Source organism: Stegostoma tigrinum, chromosome 23, assembly GCF_030684315.1.
Source record: "Stegostoma tigrinum isolate sSteTig4 chromosome 23, sSteTig4.hap1, whole genome shotgun sequence".
Taxonomy (NCBI): domain Eukaryota; kingdom Metazoa; phylum Chordata; class Chondrichthyes; order Orectolobiformes; family Stegostomatidae; genus Stegostoma; species Stegostoma tigrinum.
In genome coordinates, this window is record NC_081376.1 from 31,635,818 (window position 1) to 31,659,787 (window position 23,970).

At 40.0% G+C, this 23,970-nt stretch overlaps 2 protein-coding genes across 3 annotated transcripts in view; one reads left to right on the top strand and one right to left on the bottom strand.

Annotated features, from left to right (window-relative positions):
* The window catches only part of cluap1 (clusterin associated protein 1), a 23,354-nt gene extending 6,824 nt beyond the window's left edge, over positions 1-16,530 (top strand). The window contains exons 6-12 of the mRNA XM_048552114.2: positions 4,463-4,546; positions 5,710-5,843; positions 9,256-9,397; positions 9,522-9,594; positions 11,273-11,383; positions 13,203-13,258; positions 15,701-16,530. Coding sequence (XP_048408071.1) covers positions 4,463-4,546; positions 5,710-5,843; positions 9,256-9,397; positions 9,522-9,594; positions 11,273-11,383; positions 13,203-13,258; positions 15,701-15,853 — 753 coding nt within the window. The 3' untranslated portion in view covers positions 15,854-16,530. The remainder of the gene's footprint in view (positions 1-4,462; positions 4,547-5,709; positions 5,844-9,255; positions 9,398-9,521; positions 9,595-11,272; positions 11,384-13,202; positions 13,259-15,700) is intronic.
* A 1,404-nt stretch (positions 16,531-17,934) lies between these two features.
* Positions 17,935-23,970, bottom strand: part of rab11fip3 (RAB11 family interacting protein 3 (class II)) — a 94,018-nt gene continuing 87,982 nt past the window's right edge. For both annotated transcript variants that reach the window (XM_048552239.2, XM_048552238.2), the window contains exons 10-15: positions 23,707-23,847; positions 22,091-22,172; positions 21,528-21,665; positions 21,182-21,337; positions 20,937-21,077; positions 17,935-20,678 (exon numbers count right to left, since the gene is read on the bottom strand). In XM_048552239.2, the coding sequence (XP_048408196.1) occupies positions 20,547-20,678; positions 20,937-21,077; positions 21,182-21,337; positions 21,528-21,665; positions 22,091-22,172; positions 23,707-23,847 (790 nt within the window). In that variant the 3' untranslated portion in view covers positions 17,935-20,546. The remainder of the gene's footprint in view (positions 20,679-20,936; positions 21,078-21,181; positions 21,338-21,527; positions 21,666-22,090; positions 22,173-23,706; positions 23,848-23,970) is intronic.

Consider the following 23,970-nt stretch of genomic DNA (forward strand, 5'->3'; position numbering starts at 1 on the left):
GCCCAACTGTCTTTCTTTCCTTTTGGGCTATATCCTATCATTTACTTCCAACCCCACCCATGTCCCTATTTTCTGCATATAAACTGACGTTTTCCCAGCCACTATCAGTTCTGAGGAATGGTCACCAGGCCTGAAACATTAACTCTGTTTTGACCTTCACAGATGCTGCCAGACCTGCTGAGCTTTTCCAGTAACTTTGTTTTTGTCCCACATTCATTTCCTTGCTTTTACCAGTGTCTTCATTCCGAGTGCCACTGCTGCTTGTGGTTTCCCACCTAATTGGTAGATTACAGACCTTCTGTGTTCTCTTTCCACACCGTCCGTGCCTAAAGCAAACTCGAGCAATCATTTTTATGAATTTTTGATTTTACTGAAAGCTTTTTTATGGCTTCATCATTAGTGCAACATGCTAAGCAATCTCTTGGCATCACATTTAACATAGACTTAAAGCCGCAGTGCTCTGCAATCTCCTTGAACCTCACTAATGAAGGCTGCAGTGGTCTCCCCTAAGTCAAGTTAAACTTGGTCAAGTTAAACTTGTAACACTATAAAATTACTGGGAGCTTGGGGTGGTAGTTCCATTTGAGTGACTGTATGATCTCTGCAAATGTTTTTGTAATAAGGGAATTCAGGGAAGTTAACCATCAAATTGGACTGTATGTCTGTGTCCCATATACAGCTAACAAAATGACTGCGTATTTCTCTTTGCCCTCAATTTCATTGTCACAGATACTTACAGGGTGTCCCTGCTGTAAAAGGTCCAACTTGATAACGTGATACCGTACAGGGGTTTGTTAATATTAATTTTAAAGATCCAACATGAATGTTTTGCTTACTTGTGATTGGCCATTTTATATTGTTCTGTGTTGTGTTCTGACTTCTATACAAATTGATGTGTGAATGGACCCAAGAATAGAATCAGTTTGCAACCCAGTATCTGCCTGTATTGTGTCCATGTGTCGAGAGCTGGGTTGACGAGGAACGGCTGTAATTTTCTGAAGAGAGGCATTTGATTATTCTTTGACAACGAGTTATTCTGCAACTTTGGTATTCTAACTTTATTCTTACAATCTGAGTTGCTGGCCTTTACCTCCTCGTCATTGTAATCACTTAAAACCTTAGCTTTGCTGGTTATCTTGCAAAACATGATTTAATACAACTATAAATCTAATTTACCGAGTACATCACACAGTTTATGCATGCCATGCTCCCCATTTAATGTCTGGGCAAGTCCCCACATCCCTCTGCATAATCCCAACCCTGTCCTTGATTGGACTGGCAGGTCACATGACTCCTCCCTCTGCTTTCATCTCTGAAAGAAGCCAACTACTACAAAATGTAAAAACAAAATCCTGTCAGCATCTACTGTCCATGTTTTGTATGCAATTTGAAACAGTTGACATACTGATTTTTTTTTAAAAAGAGTCTGCTTTTGAAAGTTGAGAAATAAATCACTTCACCTGCTGGTTTCCATTGATTAAGAGACAGTCTGCTTTAGAAATGAAGTGGGGTATCAATTTTGCCAGCTTCAGACAATGTTGTTATAAGTATTTATGATAACAGCTGTAGCCATTATGAATGCATGGCTGGGCTTTAAATGATCTACAGTAAATCCTCTGTAACTGTAAATGCATGAATCACAAATTTGCCTAACTGTCACAAAATAAGTAACAACAAAAATGAACATATGTGGGCAAAAATTGCATAGGCACGATTTTAAAACTACTTTTAAGTGAACTCCACACTCACGAATTTCTTGATTCACGGGGGTTTTCAGGGATGGAACCCTCACGGATATAAAGGAATGTCTGTCATGGCTTCAGCTCAGTAAGTGGTCCATTGATTCAAGAAAGCTTGAAACTTTTAAGAGGTTTCAACACAAAAGATGCCTTTGTGGATTACGTTATTTTATAAACTGGAGTTTCTCTCTTACAGTATAAATTTTAGTGTGTTTGGATTCAGGGTTTTGATCAATTGCTAGCATTTATTTTATCCCAGTTATTTTGAAATAACTCCTTACGTTTAGCCATGCATACTGCAAGGTAGATGACTACAGAGAAAGGAAGTAGGGCAGCACAGAGGTGGCTGTGTGTGACGTTAAAGGATCCTTAACCCATGGAACACCAAGGACGTCCTCTAACTAGCTCACAAAATGCACTGTAAACCTGACCCCTGTGTAAATGACAAAAATCCTATGCTGATATGTTGAGTGCGTATGATGAGCAGTGTTGAGTAGGTTGGGTTTTCCCAAGCCCATGCAAAATTCTGTGCCAAGTTTCAGTGCAATACAATGTTATTAGTACTTCGGGGTTCCTGGTAGCTGAAGGAAACACAGTTGTCTATACCAAATGAGTTTCGACTGGAGTGCAGGCATATCATAGGGGACAATATTGTCAAGCAAGCTATTGTCTAGCATTGACTCTAGGCATTTTTTTTTGTAGTTGCATTGCTAATTTCCAACTTAGTGAAGGTAAAGCATCACATAGGATTGAAATTGCATAGCTCATTAAGCTGTTTAAGTCCATTGTTTATTTATTAAAAAAACTTCTGTGGAATTAAGCCATATTGTTGCCCCTTTATGATGTCAGTGCTAGTCTTCTTGTATCATGATATCCCAAAATCCTGTTCTTTCCAGGAAGGCTTATAATTGTTTGACAACTTCATGGATACAAACTACTTCAGCACCTTCTTCTACAACTTCGCTACCCATAGACAAGACCTCAGAATATGAGTTTTAGATACGTAAATATAGAACCGGCACAGCTGTTGACCAGAAAAACCTCTTAGAGTTAATCAAGGCTTGGGAACAATTTAATGCCTCAAATAATGAATCGAGATTCTCAGCACATATTCCAGAGGGATCTAGTTGGACTTTCGAGTGTTATCCACATAATCTTCTGGAGGAGACAAATGGAGATTCGGGTCATTAATCCCTCTGTCATTGTATAAAGAGATGGGTAGAGATTTTTTCTTTGTTCTGTCATGGCTTTTGCCCAGCATCTATTTGCCAGCATCTATTACTCATTAGTCTGTATTACTAGTGCTCAGGAACATTATCTCCCTGCCACCATGTCTCCTGAGTCTCTGTGTGACTATTATAGTGATGGGACTATTTAGGACTGTGTCTTTCTCGCACTATGGGGTACTAGAGGCTTGTTTAATCATTATCAGAAGTCAGAGAGGAATTTCCCTGGATTTTCCTTAGGTTTCCTTTCCTATAAGATCATTTAAACCCCATGACAATAAGAAATTAGTCATATTGAATCGGAAACAGACCCTTTGGTCCAACCAGTCTATGCTGACCATAATCTTAAACTAAACTAGTCCCACCTACCTGCACTTGGCCCATATCCCTCCAATCGTGTACTTATCCAAATGTCTTTTTAACGTTGTATTCACTAGTATTAACCGGTATTCACCACTTCTTGTGGAAGTTTATTTCACATACAAACCAGTCTGTGTTTTAAAAAAAAATTATCTCCATGTCTTTTTAAATTTTTCTCCTGTCACCTTAAAAACATGCCTGCCAGTCTTGAAAGCCCCCACCCTAGGGAAAAGACACATGCTATTCACCTTATCTATACCCTCATGATTTTATAAACCTCTATAAGGTCACCCTCAATCTCCTATGCTCCTGTGGAAAGAAGTCCAGCCTATTCAGCCTCTCCTTATAACTCAAACCCTCCATTCCTGGCAACATCCTTGTAAATCTTTTCTGAACCCTCTTCAGCTTAATAATATCCTTCCTATAACAGGGCGACCAGAACTGGACACAGTACCCCAGAAAAGGCCTTGCCAGCATCCCGTACAACTACAACATGATGTCCCAATTCCTATACTCAAAGGTCTGATCAGTGAAGGCAAGTGTGCTAAATGCCTTCTTAAGCACCCTGTCCTGATAAGATGCAAACGTCAAAGAATTATGTACTTGGACCCATAGGTCTCTTTGTTCTACAACATTACCCAGGGCTGTACTTTTAATTGTATAAGAGCTGCCCTTGTTTGTTTGATCAAAATGCAATACCTCACATTTATCCAAATTAAACTCCATCTGCAACTTCTCAGCCCATCGACCCAACTGATCAAGATCACTTTGCTGTCTGAGATACTGTTCTCCATAATCTACTATACCACCAATTTTGGTGTCATCTGCAAATTTACTAACCATGCTGTCTGTGTAGGAGCAAGAGTCAGCCGTTCATTCCCTCGAGCGCGCACTGTCATTCAATAGAATCATGGCTGATCTGACTTTCCTAACATCCACATTCTTGCCCTTTCCCCGTAATTTTCCTTTTGATCAAGAATCTGCCTGTTCTGTCTCTCCGGAGTTGCATGTTGTAGGTTTTGTGGTCCTTTGGTGCCAGCATTGGACTGGTCTGATAGAACGTGCTGTTCTTTACCTATTTCTTGTTTCTAGCTAACTTTTATAAGTTTGTAATTAATTATTCTGCTTCTTTTCCAGGAGATGAGAACAGCTGCAATAGCCAGACCACTGGAAATCAACGAGACTGAGAAGGCATTAAGAGCTGGAATTAAAGAAATTATAGTGAGTTAGCTTTAGATACAGACAGGTTAGTCATATGGGCGGCACAGTGGCAGATGCAATTTAATCTGCAGTGGTTCACAAGCCTCTCACCAACACTTAAAGTGCAGTTAGAGATGTGAGGTAAATGCTGGCCAGCCAGCAATGCTAACAATCAATGAATAAATAAAAAAAAAGACTGTCTTCAAAACAAATAAGAGTCCTAAGAAACCTTTACAGAATATATATATATTGATATTTACTGTATTTTTTTAAAATCTGGACTGAAAACAATATTAGGGCCCATGAAAATTGAAAACACGGGAAGACTTTGTTTTGGAAACTAATCATGATCCTGAGTAATTGTTGCTATCAGTAGCAAATTTTGATAATGTCCCACTGACCTCCTTCAAAATATCTATCTTCTCTACTCCTCGTTAATTACTTTCCCAGGAAGCAATATATTGGAGGAGGGGTACCAGGAGGACTTGAGTTTCCTGTGCAGATTAGCTGTACTTTGGAGTGATATAAAAAAATTATGAAAAAAATTTATGAAGCAATTTGTAGAAATATCTAGTGCTGATCTTGATTACATTTTCTTAAGTCCCTCTTCTTAAGTATATAAAGGAGTGCTATATGGTTGAAGGTACTGTCCTTCAGACAAAATGTTAAACTGAGGCTCTGTCTTCCTTCCCAGATGAATATAGAAGATCTCATATCACTATATTTTAAAGAGGATCAGTGTGTCCTAACCAATACTTCTTCCTTGTTCGGCAGCCCAAAAATACATCATCTGGTCATTACTGCATTGCTGTTTGTGGCAGTTTGTTGTGCAAATCAGCTATGCAATTCCTACATTACAAAAATAACTACATTTTAAAAAGTACTTAATTTTTTGCAAGCCACTTTTGGATGTATGGCGATGGTAAAAAAATGTTATATAATTTCAAGTCTTTTGTTCTTTTCTGCATTTTTTGGTTTCAAACTGTTATTTGTGGAAATTGAAAGCTAAGTCAGTCTTTATCTATAATGACAGAGCTTCCAGTTGGGCAGGTATTTCCTACATTCTGATTTTTGTGCTATTTCACCCTGGGAGCAATTGCCAAATTTAATTGGTGGATATTTTGTGAAACCTAATTTGACCCTTTTTCAAAACGCACAATATTTTGTTGCTGTTTTTGTTCCAGGAACAAGTGCAAAGGACCAAGGAAATGCTGAACAATGTTGCCTCTGATGAAGCAAACCTGGAGGCTAAGATTGAAAAGAAGAAGATGGAGCTGGAGAGGAGTAAGAAGCGGCTGCAGACCTTGCAGAGTGTCAGGTCAGACTCGGAAACAACTTGGTGTAGTGTTTTGATCTGTGCATGGACTGTTATGTTGCCAATTGCAACCTTGCTGTTTCTTTCATGGACTTAGTAACTTAGAATAGCTTCACCTGAAGGAGTTGAGGGATTGGGAAAGTGTAGTATCTTTGAGGAATGGGGCAGTAATGGCAATAGACAGTAATCAGCAGGAGATTTCCCTGTCCATGTTTGACCTAATGCCAGGAGACCTCATTGACTCAATGTTTACTCCCAGGCACCTCCAGCCCTCAGTGGCGTCAACTGTGGTGAGTTTGTCATGTTATTTGGGTGGGAAATACCCATGGATGGTGGTGGTGTCTGAGAGATTGTAAGTCATGACAAATCTCCGAATTTTGGCACAAACAATCAGATCGTCGTCAGGAGGACTTTTCATGGTCAGCAAGACTAGATTTGCTGTTGTCATGTGTGGTGCTGAGATTGCACTAGCTCATCTGTCCAGTTTCATTCCTTTCTTTAGACTTTATACAATTTGATAGTCTTGTAAGGCTATTTCAGAGCGCAGTTAAGAGTAGGGGTTATTTCTTTGCAGGTGCCACTTGTTGGCACTGTCAATGACCCCCTCCATCACCTTGCCAATGATCGAAGTAGGCTGGTAGGATCATAATTGACCCGATTGGATTGTCTTTCTTTTTGTGCACAAGACATACCTGGGCAATATTCCTCATTGTCAAGTAGATGTCACTGTTGTAGCTATACTACAGTAGCTTGGTTAGAAGTACTGCTTGTTGTGGAAAACAACTCCTCTTCAGTGCTATTGCCGGAATGTTGTTAGGATTCTTCACTTTTACAATATCCAGTGTTTTCATCCCTCTCTTGATATGTAGAGTAAATCAAATTGGTTGAAGAGTGGTATCTGTACCAGAATCTGCACTGTATGCTGGGCCCTCACATTATTGAAAATGGGGATATTTGTGGGATACTAACACCACATGTTAGTTTTAATTGTCCACAATGATCTGATGTGGTAGGACTGAAGACCTTAGATCAGATGCATTGGTTGTAGAATTGCTTGACACTATCTATTGTATGCTGCATCAGCTACTTGGCATGCAAGTAGTCCTATATTGTAGCTCCACCAGATTGACACTTCATTTTAAGTGGGACTAGTGCTGCTCCTCGCATGTTCCCCTGCACTCTTCATTGAATCAGGGTTGATTTCCTCGCTTGATAATGATTGTAGAGTGGATTTAAGCTAGGCCATGAGGTTACAGATAGTGTTTAAATGCAGTTATGCCAAGCTGTTGGCCCATAGTGTCTCATAGACATTCACCTTTTAATTGCTCAACGTCTTTTCACATCAAGCATGGTGGTAGTGCAACACAGCATGATAGAGTGTATTTTCGTTGTTAAGATGAGACTTTATCTCTTCAGGGATGGTGCAACAATCACACCCATCAATGTTGTCATGGATGGATGCATCTGCAACAAGTAGATTGGTAAACTAGACGTCAAGTATATTTTTTCCATCTTGTTGGTTTCCTCACCACCCAGTACAATTGCTGTGTCCTTTAGGACTCAGTCAGAGGTCAGCACTGATGCTGCTGAGGCACACTTTGTGATAGACGTTGAAGTCCTCCAACCAGAGTATGTTCTGTGCCCTTCTCACCCTCTGTGCTTGCTTCATGTGATGTTCAACATTCACATGTACTGATTCATTGTTCAAGGGAGGGTGGTAGATAATAATTAGCAGATTTTCTTTCTCCGTGTATCACCTATAGTTATGAGACTTCATGCGTTTCAGAATCAAAGTTGAAGACTCCCAATGCAACTCCTTTCTGACTGTGTCACCACAGTACTGGCACATGCGGAAGGTCTGTCCTATCAGTGGGAATGTGATAGGCCTAGAAATAATGATGGTGTTGTCTGGGACATCATTAATCTGTGGGTATGACTATACCAGTTGATCCATCCAGTTTTATTCCTTTGTAGCAGTTTGATACAACTGAGTTGTTTGCTCACCTATTCAGTGGGCATTTGAGAGTCAGCCGCAATTGCTGCAAGTCACAAGTGGGCCAGACCAGGTAAGGATGCTGGACATTTGTGAACCAGATGAGTTTTTAATAGTACTTGAAGTGGTTACATGATCATGATTAGGTGAGCATTGAATTTCAAATTTTATTGAATTCAAATTTCACCATCTGCTGTGTTTTGATTTGAACCCATGTTCCTTGAATATTATACTGGGCTGCTTGTTTAAGAGTTCAGTGACATTACTGCACTGCCATCTCGCCCTATTTTTCTATTCCTTCATCATCACGAGGTCACAATTCTGGACTTGCCTACCTAATCGCACTACAGGTTTCCTTATGTCCCAAGGACTGCAGCAGTTCAAGAAGACAGGTCACTACCAGATACTCCAGGACTACAGGAATGGGAAATAAATACTGGTCTAGCCGATGACACACACATCCCACAAATTAATGTAAAACAAGTTCAGATAGGAATCAAAAGTAGTCAGAAGATTTGTGGATAATCAAGTGTGGAGCTGGATGAACACAGCAGGCTGAGCAGCATCTCAGGAGCACAAAAGCTGACGTTTCAGGCCTAGACCCTTCATCAGAGGGTGTGCATCTGAGATGCTGCTCGGCCTGCTGTGTTCATCCAGCTTCACACTTTGTTATATTGGATTCTCCAGCATCTGCAGTTCCCATTATCACAGAAGATTTGTGGAAATACGTACAAGAACAAATTTATTAAAATTGGTGGGGTTAGTAGTGTAAGTGCGACATTTGATGTGTTCATCAAAATCATTCAGCATTAAGCTGCTTGCCGTCAATGGCCCATATCACTGCTAGCCAAAGCCAAGAATTACAAAACTATAAAGTTGGAGTGAATTATTCCCACTGTAACATGCTTGGCAACGCTTGGCTGGTAATGGTGGGAAATAGAAATTATTTCCATAAGTTTGCTGATTTTTAATCTCCCTTGCAGTTCCCTGTAAACTGTAATTTTTGCACATTGGAACAGAGAATTTATTTTCCATAACGTTAACGTCCATGTGTAAGTTCAGAGATATGCACTGATATATGACATATTCATTATATACGCTCGGGTGGTGAAATGCCTCAGTATGGTAGACAATTTTGCAATTGTGACATTTATTAGAATAGTGGATGTTTTAAGTTTCCTTAGCTGGTGGACTAATGTTCCAAACAAATAAAATGGTTCAGATTTTCAGTGATTTGAAATGATTTGATCTACTTCCAGTTGGTCGGAAAGCAACATGAGAAATTGCATACCAATAAAACTACCAGTCAACTGGATTTGATCATCTGGTCTGCCATTTCCTACATGATAATAAGAGATCTCTGGCGATTTAAATTGATTTGTATTTTTGAATGGAAAGTCTTTTGATATCTTTTATCCTCAGGCCAGCTTTCATGGATGAATATGAGAAGATTGAAGAGGAGCTCCAGAAACAATACGAGACCTATGTGGAAAAGTTTCGTAATTTGTGCTACTTGGAGCAGCAGCTTGAAGACTTGCACAGGATGGAACAGGAAAGGTTTGAGGTAAGTGATTCAGAAATTTTATTTAAAAATAGAATTATTGGTTATAATAATTGTTGAATGTGTGGGTCTTTATCATGTGTCTATACTGTTGCAACCAATACTTGGATATTTCCCTGTTTCTCAGGAAACTGAAAATACACTACGGCTGATGCAGAATAAATTGAAGGAGGAGGAAAAGAGGCTTATGAAAAATACAGGTAAAGTGAAACTCTGTTGTGTTTTTCTGTTAATTGTTTCAGCTATTTCAAATATTTTTGCTCTGACAGTATAAGTCCAGCAGCATCTGATTATTGGACAGGAGAGAGAACCTGTATGTAGCCAGCTGACTGATGATCACCCATTGTTTCTAGGAGTTGGAAGAGTAAACTGCCATAATTCAGAAAATGCAGAATATATTGCATGTGCATTGCATATGTCTGTGGTAATATGCGGGTATTTCTGGTGGGCAGTCTTTTATTGTGTAATATATAACCTTGATTCAGGAGAGGCACACACTGTGCTCTCTGTAGACCCAAAACGTAATAAAAGTTGCAAACGTCTGTTTTCTCAGGTACCAATTCTCTCCCCTTCAAATCTATGATCATCAGCCCCCAAACCTTCTTTTCTTGTAAACATCACCCTGACCCCAAACTGTCTATTCCGTTCTATGCATTCTTTCCAGGAATTTCATACTTGAATGGCTTCCATTGGATTTTCTGTCTCAGTGCCAAACTGGCAGGGTTCCTGTCATGGTTACAAGTCACATCCTGTGTGACTGTGACAAAGGTAAACTATCCTTCATCCTTCTCGATCAGCCTTCAGGCTTTTAGAATCATAGAATCCCTACAGTGTGAAAGCAGGCCATTCAGCCCAACAAGTCCACACTGCCTGTCCAAACAGCATCCAACCCTATCCCTGTAATCCTGCATTTTCCATGGTTAATCCCCCTAGCCTGTGCATCCCTGGACACTATCGGCAACTTAGCATGGCCAGCCCTCCTACCCTCCATATTGAGAGTTGACCATTCCATTCTCTAGCATAGCTCCTTTGCCGTCCACTTGGTTAGAACTGCAATACAGTAGTTCCACACTCACCTGGTTTTCTACTTATCCATATCCAATTGTAGCCAGTAAATCACCTTTCCATTGCAAATCAGCTACTGTTGATGTCCTGTAAGGATCCTTCATTGGACCCTTCCTGTTTCCAATCCACATGTTGTCCCTGTGGTGACCACATTCAAAAAGTATTTTTACATGTATTCTGGTGAAACCCCACTCTACTTCACCATACCTGTTACAGACTGTTGTTAAGACTGCCTATGTCCAACATTTCCTGAACTCTGAACCATTCTAGCTGATTTGCTCCTGAAATTCCTGTCCATGCTTTTGTTATTTCTAGACTTGACTGCAGCAAAACATTGTTCGATAGCCTTCTACCTTCCGCTCTTCCAACATTTAAGCTTATCAAAAGCTCTGCTGTCCACGTCTAAACTTGCACCAAGTCTTGTGTACTCATTAAGCACCTGCTGTTGGCTCAGTATTGAGCAGTCCATCAATTTTAACTATCTTAACGCTCCATTAATGTTCCAAATCCTCTATGAACTCACTGTCATCCTCTAAGATGTCTATACTTCCATTTTAATCACTTCTGTATTGACAGCCATGTTTTCAACTGTTTGGTCCATAAACTTCCTAAATCCCTCTTCCCTGTTTTAACACTGCTTGAAATCTACCTGTTTAAATAGGATTTTCAGGACCTTTCCTAATATCTCCTTTGAGTGGTTTGGTATTAGGTATTCTTATTAATGCTGTTTAAAATGTTTTGGGACTTTTCCTATGTTAAAGGTGCTATATAAATATAGATTGCTGATACTAACAAACTTCTACCTCAAAATAGGGAAAGACGATGATTCTGACAATGAGCTACAGGAAGATGAAGGCTCAGATAGTGAACTAGAAGACAGAAGACCACTAAAACCACGTCTTACCAGGGAACTGCCTGTTCAGGGTATGTGGTGTTGCCTTGCTTTAGGGAGGCTTTATTGACAGCTATTCTAAATTAACTTAGCATAAAGGCTTCAAGCACATTGCTTTAGATTCCTGTAGAGACCGTGGGCAAGCACGCTAATATTATGGACACTATGATGGTTGATGAAGCTGCTGCAAATGGTAAGTGCAAAGTGCTAAAACAACTGTGCTGTATTATCTTCCATAACTCCACGTTTTCTTTCCTAAATAACTGAGTAGTTCTCTACGCAGTTACTTAAGTGTCTGGCGATGCTACTTAATTTACGGTTTTGTCTCAAATATTTATTCCAATCTGGCTTCTGTCCATTCAGATCTTGGACAGAAAATCCCAAAAGATTGTAGGTGCGGAAATCTGAAATTCTGAAAAGGAAACAAAATTCTTGGAAATACACAGGTCAGGCAGCTTCTATGGAGAGAGAAACAAAGTTAACATTCTAAGTTTGTGACCTTTCTTCAGAAGCTTGAGATCTCGCTGGCTACTAGTTTCTGATGGAACCATTTCCACTCTGCTTAATCTTTTCTTGGAACTCGAGTGCTTTATTAATCCAACTTTTTGGCCCACTGCAAAGCTTGCAGTGCCTTATAGAATCCTCCTCATAGGATCTGCACCGACCATCAGAGCATCTCACCCAGACCCATCCCACATAATCTACGCATCCCTGAACACTATGGGCAATTTCCCATGGCTAATCCATCTAGCCTGCACGCCTTTGGACTGTGGAAGGAAACCAGAGAACCCGGAGGAAACCCACACAGACATGGGGAGAATGTGCAAACTCCACACAGACAGTCGTCTGAGTGTGGAATTGAACCCGGGTCCCTGGTACTGTGAGGTAGCAGTGCTAACCACTGAGCCATGATCTGAAAACAAACCTACCCACGTGCATACCAGTGCCTAGAATGCTGTACTGAGTCACTGCCCTTCAACATATTGCTTCAATGTCGCTCTTAATCATTTACATTAAAGATTTGCTTTTAATCCAAGGAGATCATCCATTTTCTGTAATTAATCTTAATGCCATCATCCTGTAGATGCAGGTAAGTGTCCCATCAGTAATCCTACCTGAAATGGTCTAGACGCTCAGTATCCCATTATGGTACCAAGTACACTGGCCTGTGGTAAGGTAACTTTGTCAGGACCTCAGTGGACGATCACATACTGAACTTGTATGTTGAGATGTGAATATTGACATAAGAAACTGGCCTTTCTGTGGATAATAGTTTATCCAATTTGAGTGATCAGTGCTTGCAGATGCTAAGCACGTACTCAATTAATTAATTGATGCGGGATCCATTGCCTAGGTTCAAGCCTTTCTAAAGGGTAACCCTTGTTCTCTCATTACCCTCGCTCTTCGATCATGTTATTTATTTTCTCACCAAGATTCTGATTTAGGATTCGGCTTGCAGTTAGCATTTCTTCAAGGAATGTTGTTTATCTTTTGAGATTGTTCAGCCCACAGCAATTGCATGATCCAGTTCGAAAGAATTTTTACAGTTCAGTGGATTTCATTAACCATAAACGTCAGTGCTTTAGTAATGCTCCTTGTTGCAAAAGGATTGAAATTTGTGTTACCTTTTAAATTCATGGCTGCTTCCTCACACTGTCCTGTAAACTGTGCCTGCATTTTTAACTGACTTAAAGGTTTGCTTTTTGCTTAGTCAGTGAACTTTGCAAATTGGAAAGTGCTCACCACTTTCAGGCACAAGGTTCACAATGTTCAGATTTTTGTATTTTAAGACTCACAAACAATAAGATGGCTGGATGTACCACTCTAAATAAATCAATTTAACATTTACAGGCAGAGTTGGTGGTCGCGTGGTCGGGACAATGCACGGAGGTGACACTGAGGATGAGGTGAGAAGCTGTAGCTTGTTTAGATTCATCTGTTTTGAGATCTTGTAGTACTTTGCACATTTGATGTTAATGGCACTTTGGTGGATTATAAGCAGCCTCTGATCCTTTTAAAAGTGATCAAGGTCATCCTGCAGTGCAACCAGTCTTTTGCCTTCAATGGAATGAATGGCCACAGGTTCCTCAGTGAGGGAAGTGGATATTTGGGAGCTTAGAGAATGGTAGCTGTTTGCCAAGAAAGCAATCTGACAAATAAACTTGTATTAGCACACATTTTGTCACATTCAGCATGTGCCTAAGAGGTATGATTTGAGGAACCCAGATATCATCTTCCAGCAGTTTAGTATAGTTTGCTGATGGCTTCCTTATCATCCTCATCATTTTTTTTGTTTTGCTGTTGTCAGCTCACTTTCTCACTGGGTGGTTTTCCATTTGCTGTGATGGTTGTGTTTTGGCTTGCCCTGCTTTCCCCATCCTTTCTTGTGTTTTGGACAATTTCAGCCTGTAAAACTACACCCGCTTTCACGCTTAGCAATTCCAAAGGACGGGGAAAGCTATTTGTGAGCTAGATTATAGTGGCATGTTCAGTGTTTGGAATTGTTGAAAGCTTTTAGTTATCAGTAACTTGTACAGATTGCTGTATAGAGAAATGAAATGACATAGAAGTAGCAAGTCTGAGGCTTGGTTATCAATGGCTTTTCATTTGATTTTTTTTAGTTTAAATCTGCTTCTCTCTTCTGTTGCTTTCCATTATTGCTTTCATAAAGCTTCAAACATTATCTGCTCAGTCAAAGGAAGCCGAGAATTCCAGCAGCAGCAAGGTTGGTTCATCTGTAGAGACTTGCGTTTCATTTGTTGCTTTAGTTCACTCAGCAGTTATTTTTATTATACATTGATAATGGCCTAATAGACAGTAGTATCCATTGATGCCCAAATCCATGTATATTCAATTTGTTATACTGAGAAATGTGCCTCATTCAAGCAACATAGAAAATAGGAGGCCTTTCAGCCCATTTAAAAACTGCTCTACCACTCATGATCATGACAAATCATGCAAGTCAGTTCCTTGTTTCTGTTTCCTCATGCCCTCTGATCCTTTCAGCCCCAAGAGTTATAGTTTGAAAACATTGAATGTTTTAGCTTCAGTTACTTTCTGTGGCAGAGCATTTCACAGGTTCACCACTCTCTGGGCAAAGAAATTTACCCACCTCTTGCATTCCTGTACTGTGACCGCTGATTCTGGACTCTGGTCATCATCCTTTCTGCATTTACTCTTTCTAATCCTGTTGCAGGTTTGAGATTTCCCTCTCGTTCTTCACAACTCATGAATATACAGTTTTTAAACTGATCCAGTCTCTCTTCTGGGATGGCAGGACTGACATATGAAATGTCTAGTGAGCCTCTGTTGCACTTCTACAATAGCCAGAATATCCATCCTCAAGATGAAAACTACATAGTACTCAGAGATAGTAGGAACTGCAGATACCGGAGAATCTGAGATAACAAGATGTAGAGCTGGATGAATACAGCAGACTGGGCAGCAAAGCTCACGTTTCGGGCCTAGACGCTTCTTCAGAAAAAGTGTCTAGGCCCGAAATGTGAGCTTTGCTGCGCAGCCTGGTGTGTTCATCCAGCTCTACACCTTGTTATCTCTAGTACTCATCAAGGCGCTGTAGAATTTTTGCGAGATACCCTTGTTTGTGTGATTAAAGTGGGAGGATTCAAAGGCCTACAGTCACTTGTAGTCTTCACAACTTGCTGCACCTGCATTTATACATTGTGTCTGTCACTGCTCTGATAGCAAAAACAGGAAGGCAAGATTATTGAAGTGCATAACCCCATATTAAAATCCATCTGCCCACATTCTCAGCTTGTTCAAATCATGTGTCAAATGCAAACCTAGGGAATTTGCATATTATAGATGAGAGAACTAAATGTACTGAGTGTAGTTGGTGGGGGGGTCCAAGCCCTACTCCCCCTCAAACCAAACCATCAATTTAAGGTGATCAGCAAATCCAACAGCAAAACAAAGAATATTATGCTGCATGTTTTTTGATGTCAAATTTTTGTGTAGTGTAGGCAGATTCATCCTCAGAATTCCAGTAGATCTGTCAAGCATGCCTTCCCTTTTGTAGTTGCATGCTTTGTCTGATCCTGTTACTGTTTTCCAAGTCCTCTGCACTCAAATCTTTTATAAGCTGGGGGTTTAACAAAGAGCTGCAGTATGATTATACAGCTTTTGTTACCAGCTGAGTTTGGAGGAACAAAAATGGTTGAATGTTCTCACCTTCATAATCATGGAGGAGGGGAGGCTGCTGCTGCAAAAGTCTGGCTGATTAGCCTAAGATACTCTGTATATAATCTTTTGTCATGAGGTGATTGCTGAAGGTGGCACTGGTCTCTACTATTACATGATTAACAAGTTGTCAAATTTTCACACTTCAGGAAGATTCGGATGACAGTGAAATTGATGTTGAAGATGAAGAAGATGAATATGAAATTGCTGAAGATGATGATGAAAGTATTGATATTCAACCAGAACAGTCTTCAAGTAGAATCCACAAGCAGGAGCTTGATGAAAGTGATAATGACTTCTAGTCCTGACCCTGAGCAACAGCTGTGTAGACAATGCTTCCTGATCTTCCTCCAATTCCTTTTAGAGCTCTATTATTACAGAAAAGACCCAAACCCTTCAGTGCATAACCAACATGTGGAGGTGTTAGAATAGTAGAGACAGCAGGTCCATCTCTGATGGATTAAGTACAGGACACTTATTAGTACTAACAAAAACATTAATTAAATTTTCTCTTGCTCTGAAGTCAGCCTTTTGTTCCAATCCAAGTAAAAATCTCCTGTAAGTGATTATCACTTTAAAACAGGTAACTTTCGAAATATTCACTTGTTGCAATTTTTAAAGATGTAGCAGATGCAAGTAGGAAAGAGAAATTAACTGAGCAGATTTTAAAAGTCCAGACATTGGCATCTAGGATCCCAGAAAAGTGGATGCTAAATCTCAATGATTTTTCATTGAGAGCCACTATTATATAGTCACAACATCTGGATTTTTATAGGCAAGGCAATGACCAGTATAAGTGTAACGTAAGTGGAGTGAGAGCTGTAAGACTTACAAAAGAAATTTTGTAATTTCTTTCCAATTACAAAATTGGAAAGAAATGCAGTAGGGATTTGTTGAGACCAAATAGTGTTTAACTAAATTACTTGAACTTTTAAAATGAGATGTACTTTTTTAAAAAAAATAAATCTGTTCAACCATGTGACATTGTGGAACTTGACCTTCTGGCCCAGTAGAGACACTATCATTTCAGCGCATAATCCCTCTAAAATGAACCTATTTAGGCATGTTATGACATTTACACAGCAGGTGGGACTTGAACCATAATCAGTCCTGCTACACTACAGCAGCCCCTTTGTGATGGCAAACACAATTCCATCAAGTGTATTTTGGAAACCCATCAGCAAAATTAGAGATCTTGAAATAAATGAGACCAGTACCAGCATGGATACGAAATTGACCAAGTTATGGGAGATAGCACAGGTGACTAGGGATAAAAAGAGATACATTAGAGTTCCCCAGAAGTTGCAATTAAATATGGGTGCCAATTCCAAAAATCATAACTGACAATACTTGAAAGTATTTGAACTGAAGAGGACAGTGATGAGATGCAGGTTGCTGGAATGGAATGGCAGATTAAATTTAATGCAGAGAACTGTAAAGACAAACAAACAATTTGCTTGGAATGGCAGGGGTGTGGTGGGGTAAGGAAGTGGAAATAGAAATAGAAATTAGACGGAAGTAGGAGTACCAACCTTTGTGGTATTTGTCAACCCATCTTTGATATGTGCACAAAATGATTGATGAAGAAGAGTGTGTTCTAGTCTTCATTGCTTTAGTAATCATATGCCATATCAAAGTTGTTTTAAAACAAGTTTGGCCTCAGTGGTATCAATTTTTGGTATTACTCTTGAAAGTGTGAAGGTGGAGGATGTCCCGAAAAAGGATGGTTCTAAAGATATGAGTGTGGATAGACAAGAACAGCTTCAGCTTCAAAAGTAGAGATTAAAAGGGTGATTTGATCGTGGTATTAACTCAACATCAACTCTTTCTAAAAAAAAAGTGGCAAATGCAACACAAGGAAAGTATTTATGCAGAGTGGTGTAGTCTGGAATGTTTGTATAGTGTAGACCAACTCACTTATGGCTTTCAAGATAGTTGGATCATTATCTGGAGAGTGGTACCAGGTGTATGGCTCTTGCAAGCTGACAGACAGCATGGGCCAAATAACTCCAGTTGTGCATGTTCCTATGAATGGAGACAAAAACAAAGTTGTTGGAAAAGCCCAGCAGTTCTGGCAGCATCTGTGAAGGAAAAGTTAACATTTTGGGTCCAGGGACCCTTCCCAAAATGTAAACTTCTTGTTTTTATCCTTCACAGATGCTGCCAGAACTGCTGGGCTTTTCCAACAACTTTGTTTTTGTTCCTGCTTTACAACATCCACAGTTCTTTGTTTTTATTATGAATGGAGACACTTGGACATCCTGCAGTAGATTTGCAGTATGCATCTTTAAGGTTTTACCCCTCACAATACAACAGTCAAGATTGATATGTGGACCAGCTGTTTGTGATTATCCATAAACAAATTTGCAGAGACAAGGGTGTGTTGTTTTAGATATTTTATTTGGTACATCTGCCTGGATGCTTACGGTAACCAATACATCACCATTCATTCCATACCTCAGCACCAAGAAAAGCCAGTCTATACAGGATTACAAACCCATATTTCTGTACAGTCACTGATTACTATGATGATCAATGCAACATTTATTCCCTGGTTGATAGACAGTTTCTGTATAAACAGCAAGTATTGGTGCTCAGGATTAGCTCTGGTGATGAAGCAGTACACAAGCCAGGATCAGAACTTTGTTTAAAAACAGTTTAAGATGAGCTATGTCACTCAACTTGCATCAATTTTCTCCAATTGCTAAGTTACTACATTGATAAGACAAAATATTTTAAGACATTTCATTTATACAATCATCGACAGTATCATCTTCTTTATGGCTAGTTGGATGCAAGTTAATGAATGCATTGACCATAAAGAAATCAACATCCAACCTGCTCTCTCAGTTTCCAACTATATACAAACACAACCTATTGACTTTACAAAATTGAGCTGTCAAGTGATTCTAATGAATCCATTAGTTATCCAACTCCAGTATAAATCTGCCTTCATTCTATAAAAAATAACTTTCTACTGTTTAAGGATAGAAAATTCAAAATATACAATCGATTTACACCAGAAACCATGCAAAGTTTACAAGCACACAGCAGCATCTTGTATCAATGGAACTCATGCAGAAGGCACGAGAGGCACCAGGAGAGCTCTCCTTGAGCTGAAGCTCTCACATGCACTCTGAACGGAAAATGAAAACTTCAACAGAGCTTAAAACAGAACAGACTGAAGACAGGCTCTCGGCACCACCATCAGCTGCAGCTGTCCAAAATTTTTAAAAAAAGGCCACAACCTGATCTCCCTTGTACAAATGATGCAATGCATGCTCGGGGCTTTTTCTGATTTACAGCATTGAGATGGAGTATGAATTCAAAGGAAACATCCTTGTTCACCAAATTCAATTCAAATCATAACTACGGATAGAAATGCTTAACAAAGAATGCTGCACAATTGCAAGGACTGGGAGTATATGAATGCAAAAGCAGTGTTCTGAAACACCTGGGCAATCCTACGGAAAAATCAAAATTAATACAGCAAGGCTGTCCAAATGCTGCTTCACATTGACACCAGAAGGGTAGGGTAGGGTCGAATCTAGTGGAAAGAGCAAGAACTGGAACTGCACAGCAATGGATCAAGGTAGGACCTACTCTAAATTTTTCGAGCAGTGACAGCTCAAAGTCTAGCTCTCCAACCATACCTCTGCATGCAGATAAGGACAATGGGCTCAAAACTTTTGAAAGCATGCAGCAAGTCTTGAGTGCCCAAAAAGGAGTCATTTAAAAATTTAGCTGGTGTGCACTTTTGAAACAAAAAAATCGAGGAAAGGGACCAAAAATACCAATATTTTGGATAAACTTTGTAATGTTACTGGACACTTGTTTGCACAGATCACATGCATGAGATAGTGTTAAAACAGCTGACAATCAATGGCCTAATTAACCTCTTTGCCAACAGGTCATGAACAAGAACCCAAAAAAAGAACAATGTGAGAATCACCATATAGCAATGTTAAAGAGTCAGTATTATCGCAACAAAACATCAAGACAAAGAACAAAGCTAAGTGTGCAAACAACTTAAGTAAGTTACAGTATAGTGTTATCATAAAGTTATTTGATACAAAGCAGTGTTACAGGAGTGTTCCAATGAGTGACAGTGTGTTATGTTCATTTACACGCAAACATCTGTTTCATGTATTGAGGTGGAGTGGTGGGATTATAGAAGACATAACTGAACAGTCAGACCAAAGTGCAGCTACTGAAGTACTTTCACTGTCAGACCTGCCCCATTACCTGAAGTTTATTAATGATTTCACAGCAGTTTCAGATCAAAGCTGCATCACATCTTGTTCAACTCAAGCTCATCAGAACCAGTCTAACAGAGGCACAAGTTGAAATTGTAGCTTTAAAAACAAAAAAAGAGCCAGGTTGAAATAAGGACTGGGCATTAAAACCCCTGCAATTTAACTTTGAACCAGACAAGTAGTGATATGTGGCTTCATTCAACAAGACAGCTGTGCTGTGCAAGATGAACCTGGCAGGGCAACTATCAGGTTCATGGCAAGTGTGAACTTTTCATTGTGAAATGAGTCAAAACAGGAAAAAAAAGGGCCAGGATTGAGAAATGCAGCAGGTGCCACTGGATACATCAGCCAGTATTACAGCAGATCCTGTGAACAGTCACCTGACAATCTGCTCCATCCAATATAGTGCTGGTCCTCCCTACCATTAATAATCCATTACCTTACTTCACTGCATTTTGCATTACAGGAAAAGAAAACAAACTTGGGCAGTCCAAACTGACACTGCAGCCATCCATGCTGTAACCTGCAATCAAACCTACCCACGGAAGGGGAACAAAAACCTGTAGGAAATTACAAATGCCTTTCGTACCTTGGCGTGATGACAGAATTGAAGTTGTGCAGGAGTTGCACAGGTCCATGATTCAAAGGTTGGTCAAAGATTGCTGTGAGGAAATTGCCTCACAATTTACACTCAAACAGAAGAGAAGAGCTACTGTTTGTATACTGGTCCTGAGAGGGGCTAGGACTGTGCCTCAGTATGTTTGATCTCAAGAATTGCAGGGTTGGTCTCCATGATTGCCACAACAATTCGGTCAATGTAATCCTGTAGCCTGTAGTTGATCTCCTCTTGTTTCTGAATTGCATCCATAAGCTGTAATTAAGACAGAAAAGTGGCAGTAGAGAAAGTTAGAATGTATTTAAGCTTCAATGGCTGGAGATGGCATGAGGCATTCCATACACACACCAAAGCAAATCTGCCCTGCTCCCTGATCCTTTGGTCAGATCCCAAAACAATTTCACTTGAGTTTTGGGTACCATTAATTAAATTGAAAATTGTTGTGCTTTTTGGAAAAAGGCCAATTTTTTTTTTAAAAAAGCAAAAGGCAAAGACCAATTCTGATGAACTTACCTCATCCCTAGAAACAGAGCTGATTTCTGCAGCCAGTGATTCTGTGATAGAGGCGGTGAAAAGACTCTTCGCTCCCTGGATACTCAGGTTAATAATCTGTCCATTCAGATCATCATTTTGCTCCTTCAGATTTTCGTTATCCTAGATAAAGGGAGAGGAAGTACATCAAACACTGACTATTCTACAGGCATAAACACAGATAATGTTTACTCAAAGACGGGTGACATAACCGTAGTCATTTTTACCTGTTTAAGCCGTTTAATCTCTTGCTCTAGTTCAGTCTCTCTATTACGGCAATTGTATTCCTGTAGCCCGATACTGCTTGAACGTCCACGTGATTTTTCTGTTTCTAGCTTGAAGAGTTGTAGGTGTTCCAATTGCTTCCGCAGATCTTCTATAAGCTAGGCAACAAAAAAAATTAGATGAAAGTTAGTTGACTAGGTAAGGGTGGCATAATTTTGTTGCCAAAGAAGAGGAAAAATATTCCAAACACAGGAATTATCATGTTAAGTTTCTGAAAAACACTCAAACGAAGGAGTACACTTGGCAAAAAGGCAGGGGAGAGGGGAAGAAAGATTTTAGAAACCTCACCTCTTGAGTGGCTTCCTTTTCTTTCTGAAACTGGTATTGCTTGTGTAAGAGTTTATCTGACAGTTTCTGGTTGTTCTGTTGCTCTTCCTTCAGTTTGAGAGAGAGTTCATCTACTTCATCTAACAGCTTCTGCTTCTCCTAAAATAATAAACACTTGGAGTGACTGCCCATGCAAGAGTATAAATGTTGGGACTACCATATGGGGACTTGTCAACGGGACAGTACTGAGGAAGAGACAAAGGAGTGAATTCCATCAACTATTTTCGTATTCAAGGGTTAAAAAAGAAGGGGACACGGCATCATGATGGCTTCGTTGGCACTGCTGCCTCAGTGCCAGAGACCCAGGTTCAATTCCACCCATGGGCAACTGTGCAAATCCCTCACACACTATCTCCAGAAGGATAGTGTGACTCAATGGGCTGAAACAGCCTGCTTCTACAGGGATTCTACGAAAAAGAATAGATGAGACTTGCTACATTACAAATAACAGCAAGAATGCTGACAGTAGATATACATCATGCAGGCTTTCGTTTAAAATATGTCCACGTAAAACATGAGCGTACCTCTTCCAGTCTCTCAGCATTAGCCCGAAGGCAGGGAATGCATGCTCGTAATTCCCCATTCTCCTCATCCAGCTGGTGTAACCTGTATACAGATAGACAGACAGATGCAATATTTACATAATTTACTGCCAAAGGGTGCATAAATTGTAACCGTCTTCACAACATCTAAAGTATGCAGGGTAGATTCACTCAAAGTAAAATAGAACTAACTTCAGCATTCCCCCACTAGGTAAAGATCAAGATTTAATTGGTGTGGGAGACAGTGGCATGTGGTAATGTCACTGGACTAGTAAGCTGGAAATCTAGGCTCATATTTTGGGAATGTTTCAAATCCCACTGTAATAGAAGTCTGAATTCAGCAAAAACAAAAGGAATTTAAAAAAGGTTGCCAAATGGCAACCAGATCCCACTTTAGATAACCAAAGTGTTGAAGAGGATAATGCAGCCAATGTGATCTACATGGACTTCATCTAGGATTTTGAAAAGGTCCTTCATTACAACTGGTAAAAACAGAGCCCAGGGGATCCAAGGCAAAGTGGCACATTGGATCCAAAATTAGTTGGGAGGCATGAAGCAGAGGTGATGGTACAGGGATGTTTGTGTAACTGGAAGTCCATTTCCAGTGGGGCTCCACAGGGTTCATGGTGCAGAGGTGGTTTACCAGGATGCTAAGGTTGAAGAGTTAGATTTGAGGAAAAAGATTGGATAGGCTGGAGTTGTTTTCCTCAGGGGTGTGAATAGGCTAGCAAGGTCAATAACGAGTGTGCTAGGATCTAAGGTAAGAGGTAGGAGGCAGCAAAGAGGTGATCTGTAGAAAAATATTTCCACCCAGAAGGTGGAAGTATGTAACACACCACCATTGCCAAATGAAATTAGGGATGGGCAACAAATATTGACCTTGCCAACGATACCTACATCAAGAATTAAATTTAAAAATATTCTAGCATTCCAGATTTACAAAGGATCTGTTCCTTCCTCGCAATACTATGTACATCTTAGCCCAGGCCATCAGTCTAGCTGACTGAAAAAACAACAAAAGTCTGGACTCGGAAATCTCGTACATTGTGGAAAAATGCCATTCGGCCCACTGAATCTGCTGTGAACCTCCAAAGAGCATCTCTCTCTAGACCAATACCATTCTTGTAACCTCACACTTAACATGGCTAATCCACCTAGCCTGCAGGTCTTTAGGCTATGACAGGAAACTGGAGCACCTGTCAGAATCCACACATACTGGCAGAAAGTGCAAACCCTCCACACACTCAGACAGACAGACAGTCAACCAAGGCTAGAATCAAACCCTAGTCCCTAGTGCCGAGAGACACCACTGAGCCACCGTGCCACCCCTAAGAGTGACTGGTAAAATTGTCAATTAACAGCCATCTCAAAAAAGTTCACACAAGCGCCAGTTTTAGTCTTGGAGGTCATGAGACTCAACTTTCCTGACAGAACAATGGCTTGTGTCAGCAACCAGTAACATCCAGCCCCAAAAAAATCTCAGGTACTAAAGACAAGGCCACTCTTATTTACTAAATTAGGTGGTCTCTGCCACAACACATTTGGTCACAAGAATTAGTATGGATATATATGCTTTATGGCAGGTCACTCACACTTACCTGGTATGCAGACTTTCAATTTCAATGACCTGTTCTCGTTCCACTTTGCTCAGACTTTCTTTCTGTTTCTTAAGTTCCTCCAGTAACATCTGCTCAGATTTGGTCTCCTGCTCCTTAAGCTGTTCCTCCAATGCGTTTGCCCTGTTCAGACGTACAAGAGAAGAATAAGCTATCTTAATACTAATAACTGAATTTTCATTTTACCAATCTTACACCAACATAAGCATCTATTTTCAGTATCAGTCAGCAAGTGATGTTGGGTAA